Source organism: Chrysochloris asiatica, unplaced genomic scaffold (genome assembly GCF_000296735.1).
Source record: "Chrysochloris asiatica unplaced genomic scaffold, ChrAsi1.0 scaffold00039, whole genome shotgun sequence".
NCBI classification, from domain to species: domain Eukaryota; kingdom Metazoa; phylum Chordata; class Mammalia; order Afrosoricida; family Chrysochloridae; genus Chrysochloris; species Chrysochloris asiatica.
The window spans coordinates 11,864,325-11,877,589 of NW_006408557.1; the positions used below are offsets into that span (position 1 = coordinate 11,864,325).

The 13,265-nt window shown below is 38.6% G+C and overlaps 1 protein-coding gene across 1 annotated transcript in view; it reads left to right on the forward strand.

Annotated features, from left to right (window-relative positions):
• PLK1S1 (polo-like kinase 1 substrate 1) overlaps positions 1–13,265 on the forward strand; it is a 239,786-nt gene that overhangs the window by 91,280 nt on the left and 135,241 nt on the right. Inside the window, exons 5-6 of the mRNA XM_006860749.1 lie at positions 7,108–7,753; positions 8,734–9,046. Coding sequence (XP_006860811.1) covers positions 7,108–7,753; positions 8,734–9,046 — 959 coding nt within the window. The remainder of the gene's footprint in view (positions 1–7,107; positions 7,754–8,733; positions 9,047–13,265) is intronic.

The window sequence follows — 13,265 nt, forward strand, 5'->3', positions numbered from 1 at the left end:
AATATTGAAAGTGCCATGGGCTGCCAAAAGAACTAACAGTTCTGTGTTGGAAGAAGTGCAGCCAGAGTGCTCCTTGGAGGCCAGGATGGCCAAACTTCCTGTCATACCTCAGACATATTGTCAGGAGGGACCAGTTGCTGGAGAAGGATATCATGTTTGGTAAGGTGGAGGGTCAGAGAAATAGAGGAAACCCCCCACTGAATTGGATTGGTAAAGTGGCAGCATCAATGGGCTCAAGCGTGGCAACAATTGTGAGGTTGTCCCAGGACCAGGCTGTGTTTCGTTCTGTTGTGCATAGAGTCACTATGAGTTGGTACCTACTCTATGGCACCTAACAACAACAAATGGGAAAAATGGAGTTCTGGTGTGGCGCTGTGGGTTAATGCTTTGGTTTGCAAAGTTGGTTTGAACTGCAAGGTCGGCGGTTCATTCTCACCAGCCACTCCTTAGAAACCTGTGCATGGTAGCAATGGGTCAGAACCAACTCGATGACACCTAACAACAACAATGGGCAAAATGGAATCCTGGTGTGGCACTGTGGGTTAATGCACTGGACTGCAAGGTCAGTTTGAACCACAAAGTTAGTGGTTCAAGCTCACCACCTGCTCCTCAGAAACCCTATCCAGGGTCGCTATGGGTCGGAATCAGCTCAATGGCACTTGAACAACAACAGGTAAAATTTTGCTAAAAATAATTAATAAACGTCTGCAACATAAACATTGACAGGAACTTCCAGAGGTTCAAGATGGATTAAGATGAGGCTGCGAAAAGAGGGATAACATTGCTAACATCAGATGGATCTTGGTACATGAGGAACCTGTATATGTAGCAAAAGTCAGTTGTTCAAACAGAAGAAGGAAATGCTGAATGGTTTAAAATTAGGAAAGTTGTGTGCTAAGGTTGTATTCTTTCACCATATTTATTTAATTTGCATGCTGAGCAAGTAATTCAAACAGCTGGATTATATGAAGAAAACATGGTGTCAGGATTGAAGGAAGACTCACTGACAACCTGCAATATGCAGTTGATACAGCCTTGCTTGCTGAAAGTGAAGAGGACTTATAAAAATTACTGATGAAGAGCCAAGACTACAGCCTTTGGTATGGGTTGCACCTCAATGTAAAGAAAACAAAATCCTCACCACTGAATCAGTATAACACATCCATCTAAATGTAGAAAAGATTGAAGTTGTCAAAGACTTCAGTTTGCTCAAATCAACCATCAGCATGCATAGAAGCAGTAGTCAAGAAACCAAACAACATATTGCATTAGACAAATCTGCTGTACATAACCTTCTAAAGTTTTTAAAAGCTAACATGCCAATTTGAGGATTAATGTGCATCTGACTCAAGCCATGATATTTTCAGTAACCTCATATGCATGTGAAATTTGGACAATGAATAAAGATGACCATAGAGGAATTGATTCATTTGAGTTATGATGTTGAAAGAGAATACTAAAAGTATAAGGACCAAACGTGTTTTGAAAGAGATAAAGCCATGCTGCTTCTTTCATACTTCGGACATACTATCAGGAGGCACCAATCCCTGGAGAAGGACATCATGCTTGGTAAAGTGGAGGGACAGTGAAAAGTAGCAAATGCCAATGAGATGGATTGGCACAGTGGCAGCAGCAGTGGGCTCAAGCATAGCTCTGATTGTGAGATTGGTGCAGGGACCAGACAGTGTTTTGTTCTGTTGTGCATAGGCTATGTACGCTATGATTCAGAACAGACTTGATGGCACCTAAGAACAACAAGAACAGTTATGATTTTGTAGCAATGCCTTTTTTTTTTTTTTTTTAGTTTTTATTGTGAATTGAATGATAGTTTACATGGGAGAATATCAGCTTTACACTCATCCTATCATATTTCATCTCATTGCAATGATTACAATCCCTTCCATGCATCATCATTCAACAGTATTTGCTTCTATTCCCTCTGGGGCTGGGTTTTTTTTGTTTGTTTTTTTGTTTTATATACCAAAACACTCAGGAGTATGCAATCATTCAAACACCTAAAAGGCATACCCTGCAAACTTGTCCCCCGGCCACCAGCACACAGCTGCTCTTCCTCCATGAGTCTAGAGTCCCTAGCCGCTCCATCTCTCCACGTTATCATCTCTGCCTGCATCTCTGGGTCCCACATTCTGCTCCTGCTCTTCTCCCTTTATGGTCCCAGGGTCCTCCATTCCTGTACTGCAAGATCAACCACTCCCATCTTTTTGCTACAAAATGTCTACCTTTTCAGTTGCAACAATCGCAATCAGTTGTGATGACAATTACTCACTATTGAACCACAAGAGCCTTGGCCCCATCTCCTTTCACCAGCCCCATCTAGACAGGTTGAAAACCACTCATTGGAGATTCTTCCTTCCCCTGCACCCTATGAAACTAAACTCCCTCTTGAAAACTTATAAGCCAGTCACTTCATGCCTTTATGCACCCACCCCCCACCCCCCCATTTTAGGTAGCCAGTGTCTAAGTTGCCCATCCCTATCAACCCTGTATACAGAGGGGGGGATGGGAATGATCCTTGATGTGAAGATTCCTTCCCTCTTGGTTGGTATTAAGCTACTACATCCATAAGTGTAGGTCAAGTTCATCAAATTGTAGTGAATTACACTTGTTTTCTTTATTTTAAAAAAAGTCTTTTTTTATTTCTTCCTCTGGTCATTTTACACATTCTTGAATGTGCTAAAGTTTTACGTTAAATTTGGGGGATTTTCAGTTCTTTAAATAATCTTTCTCTCCCTTTCCTTACTCACTTTCTGGGACTCTTATTATACATTTGTTGGTATGCTTGAAGATGTCCCACTGGTCACCTTATAAGGTTCTGTGTATTTTTCTTCACTACTTTTCTATTTTTTCTTACTGTTTCTTAGACTGTTCAATGACCTGTATGCCAGAGCCCTCTTGTGATTTTTTTATTCTGGTGATTGTACTTTTCAACCTCATGATTTAAATTTGTTACAAACTATCAATCCATTTTCTGTGTGTGTGTGTGTGTGTGTGTGTGTGCATAATTTTTAGCTCTTTATTTGGTGAAGCCTCCTCTCATAGTTTCCTTTTGTTCTTTATACATTTGTAGTTTTTTTTAGTTATTTGAAAGCAATCAAAATGTTGCTGTTGTTGTTAAGTGCCGTCGAGTCGGTTTCGACCCATAGCGACCCTGTCTGTACAGGGCTTCCAAGGCTGCAAATCTTGACGGGAGTAGAAAGCCTCATCTTTCTCCCGCGAAGCAGCTGGTAGTTTCAAACTGCTGACCTTAAGGTTTGCAGCCCAATTCGTAACCACTACGCTAGCAGAGCTCCTATTGTCTCCCCGTTGGGGAATTGAACCCCGGTCTCCCGTGTGACAGGTGGGGATACTCACCACTAAGTTAGCAATTAAAATAGCTACCTTAAACCCTTTGTCGGCTAAATCCAACCTCTGCACTTTCTTAGAAATAGTTTCTATTCATGGATTCCTACCCCCCTCTTGTATATGCTACATTCTTGTTTTATTTCGTGCTTCATACATTTTGTTAAATAATACAACATGACAATTCTGAAAATCAGATTTGCCTCTCTCCCAGAGTATGTTGCTATTGTTGGTACTTGTTTAGTGACTTTGTTGAAGTAATTCTATAGAGTTTGTGTTCTTTGTCATGTGTAGTCACTGAATTTTTTGTTCAGTTGGCTTAGTTGTCATCTAGTGATTGGATAGAGATTTGTTAAATAACTGGAACTAATAAGTCTCATAGTGCTTACCAAGGAGCACTGGGTGAGTGTTGGGGAATTCCTTTAGCATACATCCAAGCAATTTACAGTTCCATTCTAGCCTTTATTTCCTGCTTGCGCAAGGCCTCAAATTAAGCCAAACTTTAGGGCTTAGGCCCTTCTGAAGTATTTTTCTGCATATGGTCACACAACCTATGCATTCCCATGACCTAAATTTCAGGAATTTGTTGAAGCTAGTCAAAGCCCCTTATGGACATCTCATTTACCAGCTTTTTCTTTAATCTTTTTGGATGGCCTATTTTTTTTTTTTTAACCAGGACTCCTGGTGTTTTGTTGTAGGATAACTATTGGACTGCTAACTATAAGTTCAGTGGTTCAAACCTACCAACCGGTCCTTGGGTCAGGGTCATTATGAGTTAGAACCAACTTGACACACTTAACAACAACAATATTGTTCACTATGTTATTACCTACCCAAGCCAGGCCCGGTGTTAAACAGTTGCCTCTGATTTTTTTCAATAAACATTTCCATGAAAAATACTGGTCACTGGGTAAGTTTTGAGTCAAGTCAAATGAAGAGAGATTTTACCAGGAAACTACCAGTGTATCAGATAATGACAATTTTCTTTAAAGGAGCGCCATCCCACTTTACCCTTTCTAGCAGCTGCCAGGCTGCTGATTTTTATTGTGAATGTAAGCTGTTGGTTTTTAAGGCTGTTGCAACCCTGAAGAGGTCAATGGGAAAAGGGCAAGTTGAAATGCTGCAGCTTAATGCTCTTGCCAAAATTCATCCTTTTTTTTTCAAACAACCACTCCCACAATTGCTGCTATCATTGGTTAATTTCCAGAGTATCAAAAAAATGGGTTCTGAATATTTTTGTTGCGTTATGATTTCTTTTACAGAGCAAAACTTTTACAGAGGTACTCCTCCATATCTCTGTTCATTTGTCTTTAACTTTAAAGGTGTTTTGATTATTTGGGGAATAAAAGAGATGGCATATTTTAAGAGAAACAACACCTGGATTCTTTTTTTGTTAGGATAAGCACTGGACTACAAACTTAAAGTCAGCAGTTCAAGCCCACCAGCCACTCTGCAGGAGAAAGATGAGGCTTTCTGCTCCCACAAAGATTTACAACCTCGGAAACCCTATACAGTGTCTGTATGAGTCAGACCGGACTTGGTGGTATTTAGCAAGAAGAACATGTGACGTTTTAGAGTCCTGGTGTAGCGCTGTAGGATAAGCACTGGACTGCTAACCTCAAATTCAAAAGTTCAAACCCACCAGCCGCTCTTCAGAAACCCCACACAGAGTCGCTGTGAATTGGAACAGACTTGACTGCACTTAACAACAACATGACATTTTATCTTCTAAAGTTTGGGCCTCAGTGTTCCTGTCTGTAAAATAAGAGTGTAGGGGACTAGTGTCTGAAAACAGCTCATAGAATTTGCCAGCCATTAAAGAAATTTTGTTTTGTAAAATAGTTAGACAATATTTATTACGTATCTGCAAGTCCTATGACCCTACATAGGAGCAACTGGTGGGTTTGAGCCACCAACCCTACAATTAGCAGTCTAGTGCTTATCTTACAGCGGCACCACAGCAGGACTCCAGGTAATACTTTGTTGTTAAGTGCCGTCAAGTCGATTCCGACCCATAGTGACCCTGTATAGGATTTCCAAGGAGCAGCACGTGAGCTTGAACCACAGACCTTGCAGTTCAAACGGATTTGGTAATACTTAAGCATGTGTAAATACGTAGAGGCTCTACAGTCCCCACCCTGGCAGCAAACCTCAGAAAGGGAGGAAACATGATGCAATCAACCAGACATATGTATTGATTCAAATGTACGTATTAGGCCTCAGTCATACATACACTTTGAAGTCCCATTGACTTATAAGGGGTCCTAGACTTTGGAGTGTTCTCTTTTTGTGACCTTACTGGATTAATTAGAATATCCATATATGGGGAATGGTGTGGCACATCTCTGGGGAGAGTGGGAGCCTCTTATTGCCTAAATCATTAGCAGACCTTGATTGATGAATCTCTTCAACTTCTATAATTTCTGATTATAATAAATGAGTAACTGTACATACAGGAAGTCTCCATGAGTTCAGTGAGTCATTTTAGCAAATTATCAAACTAACTGTGGTCAGAGAGAGCTAGCAGAAAGACTGGCATTTGCCTATTTGGCAGGGGCTGGAAAGCAGAGTCCTAACTTTGGAGAAAGTCCTAACTATAGAGAAACAACTTTGGGTGACTAGGATTCAAAAGAGAAAGTGCCTAATGGTGCCTAATGTCAGGATGATGAAGTGGGCTATCAGTTATCTTTACATTTTAGAACATGACCTTATGTCAGTTATTATAAATGCACGGGGTATGAATACTTCTTTCCATTTACTCCATTGTTGTTGTTGTTAAGTGCCATTGAGTCAGTTCCAACCCACAGTGACCCTGTATAGGGTTTCCTAGGAGCAGCTGGTGAGCTTGAACCACTGACTTTGCAGTCCAAACGGCTTTGCAGTCTGGCACATTATCCCAAAGCACCACACCAGGACTCCATTTACTCCATAGGCCTCTGTAAAATAAATGCTATTATGTGTGTGAAAGTACTTTTAAAAACTCTTTGAAAGAAAATAATTTACTAAACAGTGATTGTTGGTTCTAGTTCTGCTTCTCACTGTTTGTCTTTGACCAAGCAAATGAGCCAATTGCTTCTATTTCTCTCTCTTTCTCTAAAGGAAGAGACCGTAGCTTATTTTCCATGGACATGCTGGTAAAATGACTTTATTGTTGTTAAATGTTGTCGAGTCATTTCCAACTCATAGCGAACTCTGTGTAGGCTTTCCGAGGAGCACCTGGTGAGCTTGAACCATCAACCTTGTAGTTCAAAGTGACCTTACAGTCCAGTGCATTATCCTGTAGTGCCACAGCAGGACTCAGAAAATGACTTTAAATGTCTTTAACATTATTTAAAGATGCTCAGAAACAATTGGTGCTGTTATTTGCAGTTTGGAATTTTTGTTCTATCCATGTTGCACTATATTTTAATGTATTTCTGAAAGTGATGATTGACATTTTTTTTTATTTTACACATAGCACCAGAAATAAAGTTTTTTGAAACCCCCATGAAATTTTTTATATATATCTTTTTTTAAAGTGTAGATTCCCTAATCGTTGACAGTATTTGCTTTATGAAATAACATTGTCATTAAAACATATGGACAATACTGTGTTTTTTTCATTTATTATGTAGAATGCCATGAGTTGTATAAAATGCGGTAGATACTGATTTTACTGGTCATATTTCTGTTACATCATTTAATTTCTGAAAACAGCCTGATGTTCATACACAATGTATTTGACTCACATCTCCTTTGGTGTTGCAGGTTGCAATCCAAGCAGGAATTAACTCCGGGATAGCCTTGTCAAGAGGATTATATCAGCCAGCAACAACCTTTATGGGCCGCCAAATGTCAGCCATCTCAAACACTGGAGATTTCAGCACAGAGCAGAAACCTCCCCAACCCACAAAGAACTTTTCAATTCCTGTCCTGCATTCATGCCAACAGACAGCCCAGAGCAGCAATGTGACAGACAGCTGTGTAGTACAAACTAATAGTGACACACAGTGCTTAAATAAGTGTGACAGAACAGATGGAAAGACATCTCTTCAGATTGGTGATGGAACGCCAGTCACAGCCAGTGTATTGCCTGAGGAGGGAAAAACTCATTGCTTGGAGATAGGAAGTAACATACATCACAGCAAGAGTAATTTGTCTGAAAGCAAAAAGTCTGCTGAACTTCATTGCCTGTTACGAGAAAGATTAAGTCCAGAGAACAGAACCACTGATTTAAAGTGTGACAGTTCCAGCAGATCAGAGGGATCAGAGGAAGAAATACTGACAGAGGAACATATTGAAGTCAAGGAAGAAGCAGCCGGACCGCCTGTCTCTCCGATATCAGTTTCAGAATACTATGCATCTGAAAATAAGTGTTCTCAAGAGAACCATTCTGCTTGGGAAGGTTTCTTAGGTGGGAGGAGAGGCTGAGTTGGTTTGCTGATGTCTGTTGCTATTCAGTTTTTCTGGGTGGCAGCAGCCTTATGTAAGGACAAAATACATGCTATAATTTTATCTTTGTCAAAAAACAAAGTAGGTAAATAATGGTAACTTTGCCAACAAATTCCATTCTAATGAGTTCTGATTGGTTGATTGGGATGAAACTACACACATAAAAACTCACTTCCCTTCAGCAGTTTTCAGACACATAATGATCAGTGACACTGGTTATATTTTTCACGTTGTTTTAACATTCTCATTACAAGTATTTCTGTTTTATTTGTTCCACACCCATTGACTTAAGCTCCCAGCCTCCCAACCTTCTCATTTATGCCTTAGAATAGCTGTTGTCCATTTGGTCTTATATTAATAATTTTTTAAAAGAATGCAATATTCAAAGGTGACAGTCTTTACTTTTTGAGTTAAAGTGGCACTTAGTTTTAAGGGGATCATTTCGATTCAAGGTGTCACTCCACTCAGGGCAGTAGTCTTGGGGACTCTTTTTGGATTCTTCAGAAATTTGAAGTTTTGTCTTATATTTTCTTCCTTTCTATCGGGATTCATCTATTGTGTCCCTAATTTGGTAATGGTCGTTAGAGGCACTATCGTCTTCTATTCTCAAGGTAGGGAAGGCAGTGGTTGACAGTTTTCTGTAGTCCATTTTCTTCTTTGTTTCTTGGGTTCCTTCTGTCTCTTTTGTTCTATGCAAATAGATAATGAATTCTGAGATACATAATTGCAAGTATTTTTACTAGTGAATTCCCTGATTTTTTAACTCACTTTAAGTATTTTTGAAAATATATCTTAATGAGTTTTTTAATGCTATAGTTAGTTGCAGATTATTTTCACATGTTTTTAAGGAATTATGCATATATAATTACACTCTGTAAAGTGTAAAGTTTTACATCACTTCTGAAGTTACTGAGAGGTACTTCATTTATATCACTCTTACAGATGGTCTTCCTCATGGGGACTCAAAGTCACAGAGGCTTTTCGGAAGAATGCAGGAGCAGGAAGAAGAAAGTTGGAGCAGCAGCAGTGATCTCACAGTGTCTGTGAGTGAAGATGATCTGTTTTCAAAGAGTCCACCACCACAGACAAAGTCTTGTGACAAGATGGAGGGAGAAGATGGAATAAAAGCCTTCAAAGTAATCCATTCTGGACAAGAGAAAGATGCATTAGTTGGCAAAAAAAATAATTATACTTTGCAAAGCCTACGCTCTCCTGATTCAGAAAAGGAATCCTCTACTGACTCACCAACAAGAGAGTAAGCAATTCAATTTTTTTACTGTATGCTTTTAATTGTAGACATTTTTAGAGTCCCTTCCACTGGAACAGTGATATTGAACACTCAGCCATGCATGTGTAAATTCTTTAAATCTCATAAATGGTCTCTTAGATAAGGTCTGATTTTATTTATGTTTTTAAAAGTCTGAATGTCCTTGTGCTGTTGAGCCGGTTCCGATTCATAGTGACCCTGTGTAAGGTTTCCAAGGAGCAGCTGGTGGATTTGAACCACCAACCTTGCGGTTCATAGTTCCATACTTATGCTGCAGTGCCACACCATTGATGGTTAGCAATTTATAATTATATTCAAATAATCCCTGATTAACTAATGAGCTAATTGATTAATTCTACCCACCCCTTATTCTCCAGTCTTTTAGAAAATAAATACATTTTGAAGGTATGGTAACATAGAAAGTAACAAATAGTTGAAGTTATTAGAAATTCAATTTGAAATATTAAGAGATGGTATCCAAGTTAAATATAAGCCAGCTTTCTTTTATGAATGTAAATATTAGGATATTGTAATCTGTTACATAGGAACACAATTAGTGTTACACATTTTGAGCACTTAATATAATATTTCTCGTAAAAGCTCATACTTCTTTTGCTATTGACTGTAGATAATAAGTAGAAATTTGTAGGAAATTTAGTACACTGCTGAAAACTGACTTTACAGTGAAAAAAGAAAACCCCAAAACCACTAAACACCCAATGTTTTTGAAGAAGGAACCTAGTTCAGCAAACTCAGATAAATCTTGTCTTTTACAAATGAGGAAAACAAGTCCAAGGGCAGAGGAGTGATGCATAGGCCATTGGTGCAGAACCCTTCATACGTCCTACTTCTCCTCACCTTCCTGTCACTACTAAAGATTTCATAAACCATAATACTGGCCACCTTTTCATTCCTGTGGTTGTAGCTGCAGTGAAAAGCCAAGTGGGCATTCTTGTATATGAGGGTATAAGTTCTCTTTTAGAGCACTGTTGTATGTTTTAACATACTGCTTTTAATCAGTCATTTGTCTAACTGTGGTGAAAAGTTCAAAAAAAGTTTGATAAACTCTGAAAACTTATTAAGTATATACTAGCTTATTCATAAAATAGCTAATGCTATTTTATTTTAGGACTCAATCTTTTTTGGAGATGAAAAAAGAAAAAAAACATTTCCCTAGATGTCAAGAATGTCCCATATCCTATATAAATGACTCTTTCATATGACTTTAAAACCAACCTCCTTAGAGTTTTGGGGTACAGTTTTGTAATATTCATTGAAAATTAAGGGCATTTTGGGTAATCTTTGAATATTTGCCATAATAAAATGTCACTAGAATTAAAAGATAAGTTTGTAATTTTTTTTTCTGTATCTGTATATGTGTTATCAAATTTGAGTGTGTTGTTTTTCTTTGGAGGAAGTACTCTCTAGGAGTAGGTTGCAGGTGATTTTAAATGATGCCAGCTAATCCACTAATATTCCCAGTGATTTTGAGGCTTTGCTTTCTCTTATTTACTGTTTAGCGTAAGTTCTTCTCCTTTGCTCTCAGTGTTAGTTATTAGTCTGAGGCTACAGCATCATATAGGAGCTCTGGTAGCGTAGTGGTTACGAATCGGGCTGCGAACCTTAAGGTCAGCGGTTCGAAACTACCAGCCGCTCCGCGGGAGAAAGATGAGGCTTTCTACTCCCGTAAAGATTTACACCCTCGGAAACCCTGTACAGGGTCGCTATGGGTCGGACCCGACTCGATGGCACTCAACAACAACAACAACAACAACAGCATCATATATACAGAACCCAAAGGTTCAAATTCTCAGGTTGTTACTTGTTAGTATTTCTCAAGGATCCTGGAGAACTTGAGTAAATTTTAGTTAACACAGATGAAGAGGTTTCTCTGGAGACAAAGGAAGACACAGTGATAAAGGGAAGCTGGTGCCTCTGATTTGGTGATGGATGGCATTGATGATGATAACTCTAAAGCAACGTACTGAGTTTTGACATTTGCTTTTATGGTTTTGAAATTATGTACACCATTGAGAATTAGTCTTTCTTTCTAATTCCCTACAGCAAAGAATCAAGCTATTTATTCCCTTAAAACTAATCCCACTAGAGCACAAACACATTAATTTGTGTGAAGAAGACAAAAAAAAAAGATTAATCACAAAAAAAGGGTATCATGGTTGATAAATTAGATTGCAAAAATGAGTTAAATCCTCAATGTGAATGTGATGGACTGACACAAAAGCAGTGGACTCAAACCAGGTTAACAATTATGAAGATGGTGCAAGAGGGGCAACATTTGTTCTGTTACACTTAAGGTTGCCATGAATGGGAGCCAATTCAACTGCAACTAATAGCAAATTGAAAATCCCATTCTATAATTCCATTTTAATTCAAATTCAATGTCCTAAATACCTACCAGGCCCTACACTGTAAGATTGTGGCCATCTGAAGTATGACTGTAAATACTCCTCTTATCAAAAAATGGGGTCTTTGTCCCCTTCCCTTGAGTCTAGGTAAACTAGTGACTGCTTCAACCAAATAGAACATGGTGGAATTGATGTGTTATGTTTTCTAGTATTGGGTTGTACAAGGCAATACAGTTTCTACCTTGTTTGCTGGAACATTTGGTTCTTGGATATTTGAGCCAGCCTGGAAGAAATTAGACTATTCTGAGGCTGCCGTGGTGAAAAAATTATGTGTAGGTGCTCTAGACAATGGTTCCAGCTGAACCCTATAAACCATCCCATCAAGGTGTCATATATGTAGGTGAAGCCCACTTGTACTCTCCAGACAAAGCTCATGCACCTGCTAAAAATTACCAAATGACCTCTGTCAATAGCATATGGGAAAGGAGAATCATGAAGCCGAGCCCTGACTGATAAATGGTTGTTGTTTTAAACTATTAAGCTTTGAGGTACTTTGTTACAAATCTATAAATAACTGGAACAGGTGTATGTACTCATTTAACATTCTAGTTTTATGAATGGTTTATGACTGTCTGACTTAGGTACAACTTACAATAAAGAACCAACTGCCATAAAATATCCAATAACAATTACTGAGTTATTAAATGAACTAGTTACCAGAGTTGTTTCAAACAAAGTGAGTAACTTTGTTGGTGTTATTGTTAAGTGCTGTTGAGTCGATTCCAATCCATAGTGACCCTGTATAGCATTTCCCAGGAGCAGCTGGTGAGCTTGAACCACCAACCTTGCAGTTCAAACGACTTTGCAATCTGACGCATTAGCCCACAGCGCCATACCAGGACTCCTTCAATATATTAGCATTAGCATTGTGAAAAACAAGACCCCAAGAATTAATGGAATACACATTGAAATGTTTCAATAAACTGATGCAGTACTGGAGACTCTCATTTGTCAAGAATTTCTCAAATGCCAAGAAATTTGGAAGACCTCACCAACTGATTGCAAGAATAGGTGACCCTACTGAGTGAAGAAATCATTGAACAATATCATTAATATTAATTAACAAGATTTTTTTGAAGATAATTCAAAAATGGATGCAGCATTAAATTGACAGGAAGCTGCCAGAAATTCAAGTGGAATTCAGAAGAGGATGTAAATGAGGGATATCATTGCTGATGTCAGATGGATCTTGGCTTTTAGCATAGAACACCAGAAAGATTATTACTTGTCCTTTTATTAACTATGAAAGGATGTTCGATTCTGTGGATCATAAACTATTAACAACAGTGCAAAGAATGGGAATTCTATAATATTTCATTGTGCTCATGAGGAACCTGCACATAAACCAAGAGGCAGTCATTTGAACAGAACAAGGGGTACCGAATGATTTACAATTCAGGAAAGGTGAGCACCAGCGTTGTATCCTTTCGCCATAATTATTCAGTCTATGTGCTGAACAAATAATCTGAGAAGCCAAATTATATGAAAAAGAACATGACATCAGGATTGAAGAAAGACTCATTAAGAACTTGCAATATGCAGATGCCACAACCTTGCTTGATGGAATACCATTTTTTTGCATAGCTTGTCATGATCCACACAGTCAAAAGCCTTTGCATAGTAAATAAAGCACAAGTAACAACTTATCCATCTGACATCAGCAATGATGTTCCTAGTTCCACATACTCTTCTGAATCCAGCTTGAGTTTCAGGCATTTAGTTCCCTGCCAATGTTGTTTTTTAGTTGTCTTCAGCAGAATTTTACTTGCATGTGATATAAT